This window comes from Balaenoptera physalus (genome assembly GCF_965194825.1).
Source record: "Balaenoptera physalus genome assembly, chromosome: 7".
Taxonomy (NCBI): Eukaryota; Metazoa; Chordata; class Mammalia; order Artiodactyla; family Balaenopteridae; genus Balaenoptera; species Balaenoptera physalus.
The window spans coordinates 23,271,165-23,291,536 of NC_138886.1; the positions used below are offsets into that span (position 1 = coordinate 23,271,165).

Here is a 20,372-nt window from a genome sequence, read left to right on the forward strand (position 1 = left end):
GCCGAGCACAGCGGCGCCCATCAGCATCTCCATGGCCTTTCTCCTTTGGGTCCCACTGTTGTTCTACCTGACTTTCCAAGGACAGGGAGCAGGGCCGGGGCACAGTCCTCTGTAAGAGGCAGCCGATGCCTATTTGAATCTCACCAGCTCTGCGGGTGGAAAGATGAGGAATGATCTGGTCTCTTGGAAAAAGAAAGTTGACCAGAAGGGCCGCGGTTTCTCTTAACATGCAGGCTCAACTGTATCCTCTTGTGGCGTAGAGTTACGGGGAAAGAGAAACCCTTGAACTTCCTCGCTAGGAGCTAGCCGCCTGCCTTTCATTGTACCTGAACCAGAAACACTCGTCACCTCCTGTTGGAAGGCTCTCTGCTCAGGATTCTTCTAGAGAAGAACTAGATACCATAGCGGATGAGGGCATGCTCAGGGATTACAGTGAGGAACGCTTGCAAGGCAAGGGGCTGTGATAGTTTGGGCAAGAAGTTCCTATATTACTCAGCCATCAAAAAGAATGAAATAATGCCATTTGCAGCAACATGGATGGACCTAGAGATTATTACACTAAGTGAAGTAAGTCAAAGAGAGAGACAAATATCATATGATATCACTTATATGTGGAATCTAAAAAATGATACAAATGAACTTATTTACAAGACATAAACAGACTCGCAGACATAGAAAACAAACTTATGGTTACCAAAGGGGAAAGGGGGGGGAGGCATAAATTAGGAGTCTGGGATTAACAGATACACACCACTGTATATAGAATAAACAACAGGGACCTACTGTATAGCACAGGGAACTATATCCAATACCTTGTAATAACCTATAATGGAAAAGAATCTGAAAGAGAATATATAGATACGAATCACTTCGCTGTACACCTGAAACTAACACAAAATTGTGTCAACTATACTTCAAGAAAAAAAGTTGTTTTTTTTTTAAAAGATTTTTTTAAGCATTAAAAAAAAAGAGAAAGAAGTTCCTGAAAACCCTTACTGTGGTATTTAGCCAGAGGTGAGGAGGGAGGGCAAAAAGTTATTTTCAGAGTGTTTTTCGAGACACTTGAAACAAATTTCAGAATGACTAGTTTCAGAGTGGTTTGGGGTCGCCAGTGGCAGCCCAGCCAGTCTCCTCTAATCTAGCTCCGCGGTTCCAGAGCGTGTTCTGTGTATCAGCAGCATCGGTGTCACCTGGGAATGTGTCAGAAACGCAACTTCCCCGGCCCCGCCCTTCCCCACTGACTCAGGGAGTCTGCGGGTGAGGCCAGCAGTCTGTTATAGTGAGCCCTCCAGGTGATTCTGATGCAGGCTCAGGTGAGAGACCCACTAGTCATGATACAGGGAGTCCCCTGCCTCCATGTGTGATCGGTATGGATGGCTCACGCTTGGTAGATTTCCTCTTGTAGATTTTTTTTTTAAGCAAAAATTATCCCTATTAGTGTCCTAAGTATGTGCACAGAGATGTGGAGAATTGCTCACTGGTTCTGGAGAGACTATGCCATTTTGACAAGTTCACTTAGTAACTTTCAGCCCCACTCTCCTATTCTGGTCGAAAGAATGGCAGTCCCGTTAGCCTCTGCTGAACAGGGCAAGGGGCGACGGGGAAGAACCGTTGCCCCCCACAAGCCCCATAGGAAGCGCCTAGAGCCCCCCACCCCTGCGTTACAAGAGCCCCCGGGCTGATGGCTGTGAGATCCTGCAGTGTGTTCCCTTGCTGAGTCGAGGCTGGTGTGGTGTGATTAGCAAGCAAGCAGTTACAGAGAGAGCACACCTTTTCCAGGCTCTGAACGCCTCCCGCAAGCCAGAGTTACAGGAAAGTCACGTGCTTTGTTCTTAAAAGGAACGTTAAGTAACAACATTGAAACGCATTGAACCGCGCGACTCATGGGAAACTGTCACACACAACTTTATGTTTGCCTTCCGCAGCCATGGATGAAATTTATGGCTGGGCCTGTTTCTGTTCTGATCCCTCAGAGAAATGGAAAGCGCTCCTGGCCATTCTATGTCACAAAACACTGAATACACCCGCTCCGGTGTAATTTACAAAACAAACAAAAAGCCTGACTTCGTTCAAAGGTAACACTTCTTCCTCCGCAGCCCTGGGCTGGATGTCCACAGCGGGAGCGGGTGGGAAGCTCCTTGAGCTGCTCTCCCATCTGGGGCTCTAGCTCCTGTCCCAAAATTCCTTCGAGAGTGTCTGTCCTCTCCAGGGTTGGGAGTGGGCAGGGGCTGGGAGGGAGGGAGGTGAGGTAGGACCTTACCTGATTAATACTGTCACGAGACGGGGCAGAGACGGAATTAACCGCCGACACTTTCTCTTTCCTGGCTTTGGAGACTCACCTTCTCATCGCCGGGATCTTCCTCTGACCTGGAGAATGCATCTCTGCTCCAATGGTTGCTTAGGACCGGTCTGCAGCTCCTCGGCAGGCACGGGTAAACCTCCAGCTTCTTTCTGCCGTTTTCCCCTCCCCACTCCAGGCAGCCCTCGTGTACGGGATCCAAGAAAACCTCACGCCATCCCTCTTGAATGGGAGGCGCATCTCTGCTCCTGGGGAAACGGGGCACCGTGCTTTGTGCCCACAGTTCAGGAGGGAGGCCAAACTCACAAAACAACCTCTCTCTGCTGTGCTCTTAGGGAAGCTGCCTGCTATATAACCTGGAGCCCTTCATAGTTCTCAGGTGTGCTGCATCCCAGCTCCCGTTTCCCCCGCTCTCCAGAGAATGTTTAACAAGCTGTTTGAGGGCTCCTTTTAAATCCCTTTTCCCTCAGCTTAAGGAGAAGCAGTCTCCCCTACTCTCCCCTCTTCTAATCGCCAACTCCGGATGTGGGTATCGTTAAAAGTTAGGTATGAATACAATGGAATACTACTCAGTAATAAAAAAGAATGAAATAATGCCATTTGCAGCAACATGGATGGACCTAGAGATTATCATACTAAGTGCAGTAAGTCAAAGACAAATATCATATGATATAGTTTATATTTGGAATCTAAAAAAAAATGATACAAATGAACTTATCTACAAAACAGAAATAGACCCACAGACATAGAAAACAAACTTACAGTTACCAAAGGGGAAAGAGGGGGGAAGGAATAAATTAGGAGTTTGGGGTTAACATATACACACTACAATGTATAAAACAGATGATCAAAAAGGACCTACCGTATAGCACAGGGAACTATACTCAATATTTTGTAATAACCTATAAGGGAAAAGAATCTGAAAAAGACTATATGTATATATATATATATATATATATATATATATATATAGCTGAATCACTTTGCTGTACACCTGAAACTAACACAACATTGTAAATCAACTATACTTCAATCTTAAAAAAGGAAAAAAATGTTATGTATGAAGGTAAACATAGAATTACCATATGACCCTGCAATTCCAGTCCTAGGTGTGTGCCCAAAACAACTGAAAACAAACTCAAACAAGTACATGTACACACATGTTCAGAGCCGCACTATTCACAAAAGCCAAATGCTGGAAACAGTTCAAATGGCTACCAGTGGATGGATGGATAAACTAAATATGATCTATCCATACAATGTACTATTATTCAGCCTTAAAAAGGAAAGAAGTGCTGATTTATGCTACAGCATGGATGAACCTTGAAAACATTATGCTAAGTGAGAGAAGCCAGTCATAAAAGGTCACATATTATATGATTCCATTTATATGAAATGTCCAGAAGAGGCGAATCCATAGACCAGTGGTCACCAGGGGCTTGGGGAGAATGGGGAGTGACTGTTTAATGATTCTGGGGATGTTTCTGTTTGGGATGATGAAAATGTTTGGAACGAGCCAGAGGTGGTGGCTCTGGAGCACTGTGAGTGTCCCAAGTATCCTGACTTGTGCAATTTAAGATGGTTAATTTTATGTTATGTGAATTTCACCTCAATAAATTATTATTTTTCAAACTGTGTATGCTTGCCCAGCTAACCTTCTGGTTCCCCTTTGACTTCTCTGACTGCCTCCTCTGTCCCATACACATGGCTCTGTCCTGGGCACTCAGCCCTTTTCGCAGCTGCCTTCCTCCTCAGAGAGCTGGTCCATGGCGTCCCCTCTCACATCTGTACAGGTGGTTGAGTCCCTGTGAGAGATCCGGCCCTACTCACCTGAAACCCAAGACCTGTTTTAAATGGGCTCCTGGAATGATATACTTTAGTCTGAAATTGTATACTTTACTCTGAGAGTAGAATCCTCTCTACGCTTTTGCTTCCCAAACTTATTTTTCCTCCACTTTTGATGTAGGCTCAAGTGGACCTGGGCAAAGTCTATGAGTGATGGGACTTGAAAAGTTCTGACATTAGATAACTCGTACTTGCCTCCACCTGCCCAGTCCTCACTTTCCTCTGTCTGCCTGGAGCGGGCTTTGGGCTTTTACCTCTCACTTACAAGTAAAGAAGATCACCTGAATTCTTTTTGGTAACATTTACGAAACCCAGAGCGTTGCTGCTGAACCCTCCTCATTTCCCTTATAATGAGCCTTTGCCTTTCCAAGTCCCCGGACAGATTGCCAAGGACCAAGTGCACCTGGCAAGCAGGTGGTTTAGGTGCCATTAAGATTAGGAGCATGAAGGTGCATCAAGAAGCTATGTGTGGGGCTTCCCTGGTGGCGCAGTGGTTGAGAGTCTGCCTGCCAATGCAGGGGACACGGGTTCGGGCCCTGGTCTGGGAAGATCCCACATGCCGCGGAGCAACTAGGCCCGTGAGCCACAATTACTGAGCCTGCGCGTCTGGAGCCTGTGCTCCGCATTAGGAGAGGCCGCCATAGTGAGAGGCCCGCGCACCGCGATGAAGAGTGGCCCCCGCTCGCCACAACTGGAGAAAGCCCTCGCACAGAAATGAAGACCCAACACAGCCATAAATAAATAAATAAATAAAAATTTAAAAAAAAAAAAAAAAAAGAAGCTATGTGTGTTAATTGCACATTAATTACCTTAACTATTCTATTGCTGAAAGGACTCACAGTTCAATTTATATTCAGACCACCTTGTTAAAGGTCAAGGGCGCAATACAGCCACTACAGGAGAGAGAGATGCATCGGAAGGGGTCTGGCGCTCCCAGGCACAGGCTTCTTTGTCCTCCCAGAGCTGAGTGGTACAGGTCTCATGTCACCACCATCAGCATACAGGAAAAGCACCTGAGAACCAGAAGCCCCAAGTCTACTTGTGGTGGGGGTTTTTTATAGTGAGAGCTGGTCCTCTAAGCACATTCCAGATACATGGCCAGCCTTAAATGTCAAAAGCCCCCAGATTCCACCAATACCAGGTGCATATCATAAACCCAAGTATTATTACTAAGCGCTGCTGGCAGGCTAGGCTGGTCCATCCCTCCCTGAAACAACTCATGAACCTATGGGAAAAGAACATCACTTATCTTGAGTTAATGCATTCTACAGTGTCAGCTAAGGGTCACTGGCATGCTCCAGCAGCTCTGGAGATAAACATGAGGTCATTCCAGACTCGCTGAGATTAACCCAGACTAAACAACATGGCAGCCAGCAGAATCTTCTTCAGGTCAATCCGTATGGCTTGCAACCAAAGTCAGAGAAACCAGTACAAGTAGAAGCAGCTGCATGACCCTGAGAGGCTCCAAAAAGACCTCCTCAGCTGCCCTTGAGTGAGATGCAGGTCATGTGACTGAGGGATGTCTGAACACTATCAGCTTATTTATATCCGTGAGTGACTGTCCTTGTGGCTTCATAGCCCAGGCTAAACTCCCCGTTAGTCCCCATTAAGCATGCCAACTCTGCTCCTGTGATGTGCAGGATTTGTGGAACGTGGGCATTCAAGTGATATTTGGGTAGCAAGAGAAGACATGCATTATCCTTTATGCTAAGATACAGGGGCTATCTCGATCCATCCAGAGGACTTTTCAGGACAAATGGACAGTTCTATGTTCATCTGTCCCGATAACTATTCTTCTTCCCCCAGTTTGTGCAATTATAAATATGGGAAGAGATAAACCAGACGTGGACTGTGCAATGAGGGAAGATGTGCAAACTTAGTCAAGTTTTAACAGCTTATTCCTTTGGACTTATTGGGTGTGGTCACACTGGAGACGCTAAACTTACTGTTGTTTTTAGAATTATTTTTATTTATTTATTTTGGGGCTGTGTTGGGTTTTCGTTGCTGGGCGCAGGCTTTCTCTAGTTGCTACGAGCAGGGGCTACTCTTCGTTGCCGTGCACGAGCTTCTCATTGCGGTGGCCTCTCTTGTTGCAGAGCACAGGCTCTAGGCACGCGGGCTTCAGTAGTTGTGGTGCCCGGGCTTAGTTGCTCCTCGGCATGGAGGATCCTCCTGGACCAGGGCTCAAACCCATGTCCCCTGCGTTGGCAGGCAGAGTCCCAACCACTGTGCCACTAGGGAAGCCCCTAGAATTACTATTAATTAATCTCTAGAAGCTGGTCTGCTGTCTGTCCTAATTGATGCAGGGAAGCCACAGCTACTGAGGAGCCAGGGAATGGGCACACCTGGGTTTTCAGTAAATGGCTTTACTGCATCTGACCATTTCCTAAGGCTGGACCATACCCGTGACAACAGGTCCTGAGGGTGACAAGGAACAGGATGGGAAGAGTTTGACTCTAAAAGAGGCTTAAAACAAACTGCCCCCGGACTTCAAATGCTTCCCCCTTAGACTGTACTGTGAGAGAGGAATAAACTTCTATCTTCTTTTCAGCTGGTGAATTAATTATTGGGTCACTTTGTTGACATCTACCTGTACCCTACCCGATACAGAAACAGACACCTGGAATTGGGGTGATTCCATAAAATGTGTGAACAGTAAGAGCCAAGGAAAACAGATGCTTCAGGCTGGAGAGCTGGAGATTATTTCTAGGATGCTCCAGAGCATTTACATAACTCAGTAGGTATTTGTGATAACTCAGAGGGCAGACCACATGCCTATGTGCTCAGGGAAGCAGTTGGGAAGAGCCAAAATTGTAGGGTGTGTTGGCTTTTAGTGACAGTGGCTACTTTTAACAGAGACTGTCCACCTCCCACTCATATCCCCATACCTTTGCCACTTCAGCATACAAGCCCAATTTTCAACTGTCACAGTACCATCTCCCTCTTGATGCTGGTCTGTGCTAAAGATGGGCTCTACTAAGAGAAAGCAGAGCTGGCCCAGGACCACGACTGGAGGTTTGTTTGCTATTGAATCAAGTTGATGAGAAGGAAAGTTTGGGAGGTCAGAGTACAGGCTTGGGCGCAGAATCCTGCCTGGCTTTGAATCCTCCTCTCACCCCGATCATATCACCCAGAGCCAGTTATTCAAACACTCTGAGTGCGAGTTTCCCCATTTGTAAAATGGAGCTGATACTAATAGTAGGTGCCTCAAAGGAGTGTTGTTAAAAACTGAAGGAAATAATCCACGTCAAGTTCTCAGCACAGTGCCTGGTGCAGAGCTAGCCCTTAAGAACTATGGGCCATGCAGTTCCCTGCAAGATTAAACATAGAGCTACCACATGACCCAGAAATTCCACTCCTAGGTTGAAAGAGAATTGACAACATATGTCCACACAAAAGCTTGCCAATTCAAAGGTCTGTCAACCGATGAATGGATAAACAAAATATGGTATATCCATAAATTTGAATATCTTTCGGCAAAAATAAAGGAATGAAACACTAATGCATCCTACAAATGGAGGAATCTCAAAAATCTTATGCTAAGTGAAAGAAGCCACTTACAAAAGAAGACATATTGTATAATATCATTTATTTGAAATGTCCAGAACCGGCAAATCCATAGAGGCAGAAAGCAGAGTAGTCATTGCCTGGTACTGGGGAGTGGAGGAGTAGGGGAGGGCGAGGGATTGGGAGTGATGGCTAAAAGGGTACAATATTTATTTTGAGGGTGATGAAAGTATTCTAAAATTGGTTGTGGTGATGGTTGCACAACTCTTTAAACATAGTAAGAACCTTTGAATTGTACACTTTAAATGGGAGAACTTTATGGTATATAAATTACATCGTAATAAAACTGTTTAAATAAAAAAAAAACTATGGGCCATGAATGGAGGAAGCATGCAGGTGTATGCTGCCATCTGGTGGCAACCATCAGTTTTCCACTGAAGTGTAAGCGTAAATGAAGAGCCACATTTGACCTCCATGTCTAATTGTCCAAGTGGTGTTTTCATTGTGGGCTTTTTGGAGTAGCTATATGTAGGTCTCAACAGATTCCTGGCTTGTGTGAAGAGTGGGAAACCTCCTCCTGACCCCCTAGGAAGGTTCTTGGCTGGGGAAGCTGCTTTTACTTTAGAACCACTGCCACCTAGTGGCCACATTCCATACTTGCAGGCAAAGGTGAGCATCTTGAATGGAAAACATTGAAAACAGTGAGATGAACTCCACCTTCCCCGTGATCAATGAGGTGATTCTGTAGCCTTCGTGTTCATCTTGGGAAGTTCCTTCCTAAATGTCTCCTCGCAAGCTTCTAGCACCCTCTGACTCTCCACTGATGAGAGTCAGTCTTTCTGGCATTTACTAAACATCTTATCACTTGGATAGTTTTCTCTTGCCCAAAAGAATACAAGTATATGGGTTCCCCAGTGAGAAGGAAAATTAAAAGCATCTAAGACAGTACAGGTGACCACTGGGTGGCCCTATTTAGTAGGCAGATGTGGAAACATTACCTGACCTTGGAAGAGGTTTGTCCCCACAAGCCCAATGTTAAGGAAGAGCTCCCCCAATTCCAGCTGAAACCATCCTAACAAACCCCATTTTAATTTGTTCTCATATACACAGAGCGTGACACATAGTCGGCACTCAGTAAGTGTTTGCTGACTGAATGCAGGGCTTTAGAGGAAGTGAAGTCTGGAGGTGTGCGGGAGAGGAGTAAATAAGTACTAGGGATGTAACGTACAAATGATACATGGAATTAACACGCTAGGGATGTAACGTACAAATGATACATGGAATTAGCACGCTAGGGATATAACGTACAAATGATACATGGAATTAGCATGCTACAGATGTAACATACAAATGATACATGGAATTAACAAGCTAAGAGTAGCTCCTGAGTTCTCATCACAAGGAAAAAATAGTTTTTCTCTTTTATCTTGTATCTATAGGAGATGATGGATGTTCAGTAAACTTACTGTGATGATCATTTCACGATGTATGTAAGTCAAATCATTACGCTGTACACCTTAAACTTATACAGTGCTATATGTCAGTTATATCTCAATAACACTGGAAGAAAATAAAATTTAAAAATAAAGGGAGGAAACTCTGAGCACATCTATACCAACCATTCACCAAGCACTTTACACCTAACTTATTTAATTCTCATAGCAACTCCATAAGTCAGAAATCTGATCTAGAGAACGCAAATAATCAAATGTTCCACTGAAAGAGTGGTGCGCCCAAACCTGAGTCCCCTGCCTGATCCCAAAGGCTGAACGCTTGTCAGAGAGACACTCACACTAAAAATGGAATTGCTCAGAGATACTGGGAAATTGTCTGCAACACAAACTGTACTGTATCACACATTTGGTCTTCCCAGCATCTCTTCTTCCCCTTCCTCTGTCACAGACCCTGGCAACAGGAGTGGGCACATGACCTAGGCTGGGTTTTTTTTTTGTTTTTGTTTTTTGCTATCTAGGACTAATCACGATCATCAGAAGAGATGGTCAGAATCCTGTATCTCTGATGGCCATCTGCTGTGACAGGTTCGTAAGAGCCATTCCAAGCTAAGAAGTCTCTTATTAATTCGGCTCTAGCTCCACACTTCTAGGTCCTCCTGGGCATCTTCTAGTCACAGTAGTTTTGTTCTCCACCAATTATTAAATATTCAGGAATTCTGAGAAACGGTTGTTAAACTGTTGGTATCTTCAAAGCAGCCATCACAGGAATATTTACACCACGGAAATTGACAAACACTTATCAGGACAAATGGGGGAAATGGTCATGGCTTCACCTGCCAGAAATAATTTTGTGGTGTGTTTGGCCTTTTGTCCACTCCGGCTCTTACTCCGTGTGCACCTGTTACAGGTTAGAGCACGCCTCTGGCACCCCCTTGTGGCTTTTTGTCCCTTACTTAACCTAAAAGGTTTACCATCTGGACATGCCATCAGCCTGAGCATGCAGGCTTCCTCGAGGGCAGAGAGCTAGAGTTCCACAGAAGTAACAACAAAGCCCCTTTGCAAAGCCCCTCCCTCAGTCACCAACACTGTGCTCTGTCTCCTGGGACCAATGAGATGGGTCAGTTCATCCCCTCAAGGACTTCTACTCATTTCACTTTGATGTTACCCCTAAGAGCTTTCTGAAGTGGGTCAGGTCGTGGAGCAAGTACATTCCTCCCCTAGTCTACCCCCTATTCTCAACTCTGGCTACACATTAGAAACACCTGAGGAGCTTCTAAAGCCAACCCATGTTCTGACCCCCTTTTAGGTAAAATGACCAGAATATCTAGGGGTGAGGTCCAAGCACCAATATCTTTAAAAAAACCCACCCTGGATGATCCTGATGTGCAGTGCAGCCAGGGTTCGGAACCACTGGACAGTGGATGCTCAAATCCTGCTCTGTATTAGAGTCCTCTGGGGTGCTTTTAATTTCTATTCATGCCTGAGCTCCAGCCCAGACCAATTGAATCCAAAACGTAAAGCTCTCCAGGTGATGCAGATGGAGTCAGAATTGAGAAGTGCTGCTCTAGACCAAATCAGAATGACCTCTCGCTTTGCATCTCATCTTAAATTATGCAACCACGTTATTCAAACAAATTTGCCACTGAGTCCTGACGTTGTTATCAGCCTACACGATAAGACCTTCTTCCGATACTCTAAAGGATCCTTCGATCTCACCCTGAAATTAAAGTCTGAACATATATACTTTCTTCTGAATCTGCTCAGCCCTGGTCAGAGGGTCCTCACTCAAGGGTCCGAGTGAAATCCTGGTCCTGCTTCACCAAGACCCGCAAAGTAGTGAGTTGCTGTGCTGGGCAAACACTGCCCCCAAGAAATATTCAAAACCAGCCCAAAACCACGTGTGACTGTATTTGCAGCTTATAAATCCTGCATCAATTCCCCCAGTTTTCAAACATAAGTGGTATGCCCAGACCCTATTCATTACTTACACTCCAGACCAGTGATTCTCAAAGCAAGGTCCTTTGGACCAGAAGCAGCATCTCCAGGAAACTAGTTAGAAAATTCTTGGGCTGTACCCCAGCCCTTCTGAATCAGAAACTCTGGGTATGGGTCCAATTCTGTGTTTAAGAAGCCCTCCAAGTGATGCAGGGGTCCTCTCAAAAGTTTGACAACAGCTCTCCTCAGAGGCAAATCACTGTTACTAGCTGAAGACCACGGCGGAGGCCGAGGCCGAGGTTGTCTAAATGAGAGGGCAGAGAAAAACCAGAGAAGGGGAAGAAAGATTTGTGATTTTACGTCTCTAGGGGACCAACAGATCCACTCCACTTATTGCAAGCCCACCACCTGTGGACTTGAAGCAAGTCATCTGGGTAAGTCTACCATCAAGATGAACTGACAGTGAGATTACTGCATCTTGGTGGAATTTAAAAAAAAAGTCTTTATCAGGCAAATGTTCTCTGAGAGAAGGCATCTGAACGCTTGGGTAACACTTAGAAATTGCTGGTGTGGTACCTCTAGGTATTTCCCGAGGCCCCATTCTTTGCCTTAATGTCATCTTGTACATTTCAAACCTTTTGAATTCTTCCCTTTAACTCCCCATTTGTTTTCTGTCCCCCAAGCAGCCCAATTCTGAATTTTGTGTGGGTTGTGTGCAGGGAGGGCCATAGTCACCACCCTCTTGTGACCCAAGGAGCCCATGATTAAAAGGACCAATGCTCCAAAGGAACCTCATTATTAGTCTCTTTGCCACCAATAAAACCAGGGGAGTTGATGTGGAATCTAAAAAAAAAAAAAGAATGATACAAATGAACTCATATACAAAACAGAAACAGACCCACAGACATAGAAAACATGGCTATGGTTACCACAGGGGAAAGGGGGGAGGGATAAATTAGGAGTTTGGGATTAACATATACACACGACTATATAGAAAATAAACAACAAGGACCTACTGTATAGCACAGGGAACGCTACTCAATATTTTGTAATAATCTATGAGGGAAAAGAATCTGAAAGAAATAGAAATTATGTATAACTGAATCACTTTGCTGTATACCTGAAACTAACACAACATTGTAAATCAACTATACTTCAATTAAAAAAAAAAAAGGAAATAAAAGAAAAACACCCCAGGGGAGTTGAACTAGGGGGTAGTGGCCACAGGCCCCCTCCGGCGCCCCACTGATACTTGACATCACAGAGCGAAAGGCCTGCATACCTGTCCTCTGCTCAGAGGTTAAGGCCTCACATTGGTGGGTTTTCAGGAAAAGCCTCCTCAGTAAGAATCACCCCTAAATTCTTTCTACTCTGACTACATCAGACCCTGCGTCCCGCTCTCCTGCGTTTACAAAGCCTGAGTGCCCACCAAATCTCAGTCCTTTGTATCCTGACTCACCTAGCGTTGCCTGATGTCCCCCAGGTGTTAGCAGTGACTGATGGAAAGAGGACCAGGACGCTGAATCCACAGCCAATCACAACTCTACTGCTCCTGGTTCCTGTGGGGCACCCCTAGGACAGCAAGCTTTCTTCCTGATTAGCTGGTGAGCTGGTGGCCAAATATTGGCCTGCATGACTCCTCTCATTCCTTTCAACCTGAGGCCGTGTGGCCTCCTTGCTTCCTTTCCCTGGACTCTTCTTCTGGTTCCTTGATTCCCTCATCCCTTTGTTTTTTGCTACAGCTTTCACTGTGGTAAGATTTACATACCATAAAACGTACTCATTCCCAAGTGTACAATTCAGTGATTTTCAGTAAATGTAAAGTTGTGCAACTGTCATCATAATTCAATTTTAGCACATTTTCATCACCCCATTTGCAGTCGCTTCTGGTTCCTTTTGGCAACAGGGATGCCTCGGTCATCTTCTCCCACCATCTCCTGGGAGAGCTGATCCCAAAGGAAAGAGCCCAGAGGGAGTTCATTCAAATAAAGAAACTTCTTTGCTGCTGCCACCAAAACCCAGCTCTCCCCCAAGATTTGAGCCCTTATCACGACCTTGGCCTCGGTCCATGAGAGCCCCTCCTCCTGGAGAGCATAGTGGGAGGAGGTCACCCAGACCCACACACATCATCAGATCTACTGGACCTTGTATGTGAAGTTGCCGATGTGCATTTTTACAGGAAGAGTGGGTAAGAGCAACACTTGAAGCAGAGTGCCCAGGTTCAAATGCAAGCGCTGCTGTTTACCAGCTCCATGGCAACCGTTTCCTGACATGTCAAATGGAAATCAAAACAGTACACCCCAGGGAATTCCCCGGCAGTCCAGTGGTTAGGACTCAGCGCTCTCACTGCCAGGGGCCCGGGTTCGATCCCTCGTTGCTGGACTAAGATCCCGCAAGCCACGTGGTGCAGCCAAAAAAATCCCAAACCCCCCCCCGCAAAAACCAAAAGAGTACACCCCATGGCGTTGTAAGAAATAGATTACATTTGTGGAAATCACGGCAAGTGCCTGTCACATTCTCAGTGCTTCATAAATGTTATCCGTTATTGTTAGAGTTTGATCCAGTTTTCAAAGGGGCCTGTCACCCCACCTCACCCCTTCCCATCAAAATTCAGAAGTCTCACCAGAGAGAGATTGGAAGATGATGCCACATGGAAGAACAGGAGAATACGGTTGGAAAGCCTGGGAGGTGTGGGGTGAGGGAAGATTGGAAGAAGTCCTGTAAGTGGGGAGAGATGGAGAAAGAGGCAGCTGGAAAGGAGACCCTAGGAAGAGAGACGGGCGAACGGGTGGTAAGGAAGAGCAGGAAACTGAAGGTCGGGGCGCAAGTTGAGATGTGGGACGGAGTGGAGCGGCTGGAGACTGCAGGGTTGGGGGGAGGAAGTGGAGCGAGGGCAGGAGAAGTCGGGGAGGAAGCTTTCTGATTCACCTGTGGTCTCAGATGCTCTGTAAAGTCCGAAATTCTCTATTCCTCAGAGGAGAGCCAAATACAGGTGCTGGGAATGGAATGAATAATAAAAATTAGAGCCTAAGAGCCACGTGCAAAGCTTGAGCTTTACTGTTTGTCCTACCGTTTGCCCCACCATCTCTTTGACCTTGGAGTCTACCTACCTCAAGAGGCATGTGTATCATTTCTGTGGGTCCTGTCGGAGTTTCCAGGTCTAGCCGCGGCAGCTGGAGACAACATGGCCAAAGGAGGCATTGGGCACAGCCTGTCAAAGGTCTGCCCCGCCAGCTAGTACTCTTTCTTGGTTCCAAATACGCAAGAAGCAGATGTCGCCCCATGGAATCAGAGGCGAGAGCGCTGGCATGCTACCCTTGGGCTGCTCGGTCCTCCAACCTCCCCCGACAGTCAAACAAGGGGCCCTCATTTATAAAAGCACAACACACACTGGATTTTAATGAGAAAATAATTGTATACTTGCATTGAATGCCTCACAATCACTATAAAACCGAAGCAGGATAATAACATTGAAGTGGTTAACATACACAGGAGAGCCAGATACAGAGTATCATTTTCAAACACAGTATTGCTGCTTTTTGCCCCCTCCTCCAAAAAAGAAAAAAAAAAAAGTCATTTGGGTAAAGAGCAACACAAAATCAAAATTGGCAGCTCACTCACTGAATGCTTAAAATTCAGGAAATTGGTTCTGTTACTACAACTGGATATAGTCACCATCTCTAAACACTTAGGCTATGTTTTTTCAATACATAGTTTAATTACATCCATTCTTTAGTTGGAAAAATGTTTAATGATTTGTCTTCTGAGACAAGAGTCAACACTGTCTTAGTGTTCCTTGTTATGCCTTGTGTGTGTGTGTGTGTGTGTGTTGTGTATATATGTGGACACTGATCTATATACTGCTTCTATGTCACTGTCTAGGGTGGGCGGCATGCATGGGTGTAAAGAGGCAAGGAAACTGCACGTGTCATTCACGTAGGACACAGCCCAGCCTCCTGCCACTGACAGACCCTGTTTCCATAATTTCTGGATGAGAAAGCCAAGGAATGTCAGTAATCAGTTCCAGAGGAAAGTGAACATCTATCAACACTGCGGAATGGAATACTTTCAGGAAAGCTTTTAACATCTGCAGAATCTAAACCTCTGTTCTAGCTGAGATTAACAAGCTTGTGTGCTATTTGGGGGCAGGGAAGAGCATCAGAGGCCAATTTTTGGACAAGCCTCTTCTTCTCGATGGATTAGGCGTGGATGACCTTCCGCCAGGGGTCTGCTGCATCTTCACAAAGTTAAAAGGGTTCATTTGGGATCCCAGAGCCTAGCACAGTGCTATGTACAAAGCCATGGCCCAATGTTTCTTAAATGAGTAAAAAACTCAAGAGCGCAGAGAAAATCTGGCTCTGCCAAGGGAACTTTAATTTACGTTTTAACAGGATGATACGTGAGTGGAACAAGGAAATGGGCAGCAGTCATCAGAAGGCAGCAGAAGGGAACAAGCAGATGATGGAGATGTAGGGGCCACAGTTAAAACGGTTTTGTGACTGTGAGAGAGTCACGGAAACGCTGCATTTGTTGCCTATCCAAAGTGCGAACCAAAGGATCCCGGCTCTATAACTCTACATAATAAGTGTGTCTGGGTCAATCAACTGCAGTCAAAGACCAACTTATCTGCCTCTAAAGCGATTCCAGGAATTGTGTGGCCTCCTAAGCCTTCTTTTCAGCTGCCCATTCTCTTCTCAAATGTAGTTTTAAGGTGGGTACACAGTTTCCTTCAAAACAGGACCAAAAACTTCAGGCAAGTCCTGAGGACTGTTTCCTCTTGTGAAAGATGGCGAGTTCATCTGTATCAAGTCTATGGTCACTACCAGATCCAGAGTCAGTCCAGAAATCATGAAGCATGTTTCACTTTTTGTGCAACCCACAGAACCATTCTGTTCTCCAGGCATCCTAGCAGCTCCTGCATCCCTGGGCCACACGATGCTGTTGACCCATCTGTTTTCATTCCCGTGCCCGTCTTGGGAACGCTGGAAATCCTCAGACAAAGCACCCTTCCTTCCTGGGTGCCCCCGTTTCACCTGTCAGGACTCCTCATCTCATTTTCCTGGGAATGTCTGTCTCCATGCCAGCCTCTCCCACCTGAAAATAAATTCCTAACGGCAGGGATCTTGTTTGTTTCACATCCCCAGCGTCTAGCACATTTTGTTGACTATTCGTTCAGAATGTTCAGGAGCATGAACCATGTAAGGATGGCGCCAATTATCCATCTGTAGGATTTGGCTTCAAATTGCAGGTTCCCTTGGCAGTTTCAAAGGATCCTTGTAAGTTATCAGAGAGTTCCGTTTTTTACTTTGTGTCCACCACCTGTTTATGAATAAACTTTCCCCTAACGTTGACACTAGTCTAATAAAAGAAGCAAAGATAATGTGCATGACATCTACATACAAATTTGGTGGAACTGCTACTTGTCAGAACAACACATTAGCGCTTATGACATAAAGACATAAAAACAAAAATGAATTTTAGTGAGGTCTGACTTACTTATTGCTTTTTTTAAAACCACAGTTTTAAAACAAAGGGGACGGAAAAAAAGAAGGCTGGTCAGTTTTTTTCTCATGGCCAGAACTGAAAAATTTCTCATCCAGAAATTGAGGGCATTCAATGATTGAATACCCTTATCATATTGCTTTAAATGACAGAAAGAGTAAAGCTGGCATCCTTTAGCGTATACTAAGCGTGAATACAAAGCATGAGAATAAATACGATACTTTCCTAAATGTCAAATTACAAAACTGCTCAAAACTTTGCCATTGTGACTCATGCAAATACCATGTTAGGTCAATTTAATATTACAAATACTGCAACAGCTCGGAGCCTCTATATCCTTTTCATAAAAAAGAAATTCTCACTCACTCCTGACGCTGGCAAACAGCTTTGGAGGAAATAAGTGAACACCCTTGTCCCATGATCATTCTGGAATTTTAATCCTCACACACACACATACACCCTTACTCATGAGCACACATGCGCTTTGCACACATACACAAAGGCATGTGTACACACACACACACGCACGCACACCACCTTTAGGATTTGTAGCTGAACCTAAGCCTGCACTTAAGTTTCTATTCTATATTTTTCTCTGTCTCATCCTGAAAAATACTGGTTGCTCAGAAAAAATAATATCTCTAACTTCCTTATTTTCCCACACTTTCTCCCTCCCTTCTTCTCTCTCTACCTTTCGTGAGCTTTCTTTACTGTTTCCTTCTGATTGATCCAAAATATCATTCTTCCTACTCCCCTGAAGGTCCACTTTACATATAAAATATAGTTATAAACACCTCTTTATTTCTCATCATCTACCTCTCTAAGGCAGAGTTCGCCCTTTTTTCAATTATTACCACTCTAAAAATACCCCTCCTCTCTTGAACCAAGCTGTTCAATGTGTATAAGTTTTATACATGGATATATTCCCCCATCCCATCATAAAAATAGTTGTTGCCCACTAAATATAGTTTTCATATAAAGAAACAGAATTGTGAAAATGTGTTCTCATAAACTGCAGCTCAGTCAATATCATAAGCAGACAAGATCCTAAAGCTAAAATAATCCATTTGGTTTGGCTTTCTCCCCCCTTCCTCAACCTCCTAATGCAGAACAGGTTGTGTTTGCAACATGAAGAAATCTTGTCTTCAAAATATGGATTGCAATCCTTAATTGCTCCCAATTCAAAACAATTAAACGGAAGAGGCATGGAACCATAGTTGCCTCTTCTGGGCAAATAGAGAGAGAAGCGTTATTTTATAGCTGCTGGAGTAAATGGGGTTAGTCCAACACCTCTGATGCTATGATGGGTGGAGACCGGTGCAGGCACAGGGAAATATCCTCTGCTGGGTGGATGGCACCAGCTCTGTGGCTTCTCCAAATGGCCACATTACCACTGTTTCCCTCATCACCCAGACAGGCTAGTCTTGGTTCTGCCTATAGCAACCATGTCAATTTGCTTGTAACTTCTTTGTCCTTTTGGATCAACTGTGGTCCAAACCCAGGGGATTCTTTGAGTTACAAAAAAAAAATCCTTTCTCTTTTGACTCCCGGGAGTTCGTGTTTGATGGGTGGACTTCTTTTTTCACTTGCTTTTTCATCATTGTACATTGCAACTTCTGGTCTGCATAAGGATTGCCGAGTTTGTTTGCACTTTAATAAATATTCTATTAAAATGCTTTGATGTGTTGATTTCTTGGTTTCTTGGGAACCCAAGCACCAAAGAAGCTTCCTGGGTGGAAGGAAGTTGATTATTCATTGTCCTCTTCCTCTTGGTTGGCATAGATCCCCGCCTCCCAGCGCAAGGCCAACGCGCTCTTTCTTCGATTAACCCGTGTGGCCTCAAGGACCTGAAGAGAGAGGGAAAAAAATTACGCAGAGTTCATGATTGTTCATTATGAACACAAACCAGCTTCTCTGTTTCCTTCCTCCTTTCCCTCTCTCAACAGCATCTAATGAGGGGGAAAGTGGTAAAGTGGTACGGCTGGGAGGTAGGAGAGATGTGAAAGTAAAGGTGGCGGGATGGGAGGTTCTGGGTAGCATTCACCTCAGAGCCAAAGTTCACTTGCTATTTGACCCATCGTTTTCAGTACAGAGAGATTTAATTTTCCTGAAGTGTTCTGCAAGTTTCGTTGAACTAGACCTGACTCTGCATCAAGTTTTTAGATAACGAAGTGCATCGCTCCATGCTATCGATCAGCGCAGTCTGATGGCAGTGATCTGTATCTGCGCTATCCAATATGGCAGCCACGAGCCACACATGGCTATTGAGCATTTGAAATATGGCTAGTGTGACTGAGAAACTAAATATCTGATTTTAATTAATTTTAATTTCAATAGCTTCATGGAAATAGTGACTACCATACTGGACAGCACAGCTATGTACAGTCTTGGTCTCTTCATAAACAAGCAGATGGGAAAGTAATTCCAAACAACTGAACCAGTGTGAATTCATTCCACCAAGCTTTGTGGACCTACATAAGCTGTGATCATATTTATACCACAAAAATCTACTTTGGTATAATTACGCTTGAAAGAGGAATTAAGTGAAAAGAAAAAGAGCTTCTCAGGCCACTAAAAAAATGGAATCTGAGCATTTTGATGTAACTTCAGGGCCACAGGTGCTAGTAAAGGAAGAGAAAGGTGACAACATCAAGGACAAATAGGCTCACCACCATTGGGCTGAGGCCACCCTCCCTCCGGCTCCCCAGAAGAGTCTGTGGACCCCAGGGGGGATCCTTCGCCAGTCTGCTCCAGCTTGAGTTTGGTCCAGATGACATCCAGATGAATGACATTTAGGTTGCCAACGCAGGAGAAATGGCTCAATTTCATGATACTGCACCGAAAGCAAGCTCCTGCATGCCAACCAGTTAAATGACTGTGGCATTAGCTTAGGATGTGCAGTTTCTGAATTTAAAGTCTAGCAGAGCCAACACTGGTTGGTTATCCAACTAATAGGTGATGAAGTCTTTGCTTATTCTGAGAACAATCATTCTGGCAAGGGACAGAGATGCTGGCAACTCCAGAGAAGCAAGGAGAGGCAGGTTTACAGGCAGTGATGGGAGTCCGGACATAAGCAAATTCTGGTCAGATTAAAGGTCTGGGCAGGGAGCGGGGCATCTCAACTTGCTTCTCTGCACCTCTGACAAATGCATGGACTTCCCAGAGCTGCAGCGTCTTTCCTCCAGGAAGGCTTCCCCAGTCCTCCTAGCAGGGACGGCTTTGACCGGATGTGTAGGACACAACTCAGTCATGTCTCCTGAAGGAATGTTCACCGGGAAGCACGTAAGCCATGCCCTAAAGTGTTGGTGTGTAAACATATCATGGTCACCTAGTCAACATCTAAGAATAAGAAATCAGTAGGAGGAAAGCACGTCTCCAAGTCTGGTAGAGTTAAACAGTGGAATCTTCTGGTCAAGGCCTGGTAACATGGTACTGGAAGGCAGTGAGGAACTGGAATTGCAAGTCCTGAGCTTTGTTTCCAGCTCTGTGCCTGGAACATATGCTGTCGTTCATGGCATCCTGAGTCTCAACTTCCTTTATCTGTAAAACGGACACAACACCTGCCCTATTTCACAGGCTCTCTCAGGAAGCAATGCAGCCTCTGAAGTCCAGGCAGGTCTAAGTTTAAATCCTAGTAACTATGTGACCTTGGGAAAGTTTATTACCCTGTGCCTCAGTTTCCTTATATGTAAAAAGGGAATAATAAAAACTACAGTACCGAGGTGGTCTGAGGAATAAATGAGGTGAAGAATTTACCAAAGTTTCCAGGGCATAGCAAATTCTTAAACAATAACTACGTATTTCTCTCATCATGTGAAAGGGCTTTAAAA

The 20,372-nt window shown here is 44.9% G+C and overlaps 1 protein-coding gene across 9 annotated transcripts in view; it reads right to left on the bottom strand.

Moving 5' to 3' along the window:
- Positions 1–14,435: 14,435 nt before the first annotated feature.
- The window catches only part of PALM2AKAP2 (PALM2 and AKAP2 fusion), a 503,536-nt gene continuing 497,599 nt past the window's right edge, over positions 14,436–20,372 (bottom strand). For all 9 annotated transcript variants that reach the window (XM_082469108.1, XM_082469107.1, XM_082469112.1 and 6 more), the window contains one exon: positions 14,436–18,389. In XM_082469108.1, the coding sequence (XP_082325234.1) occupies positions 18,291–18,389 (99 nt within the window). In that variant the 3' untranslated portion in view covers positions 14,436–18,290. The remainder of the gene's footprint in view (positions 18,390–20,372) is intronic.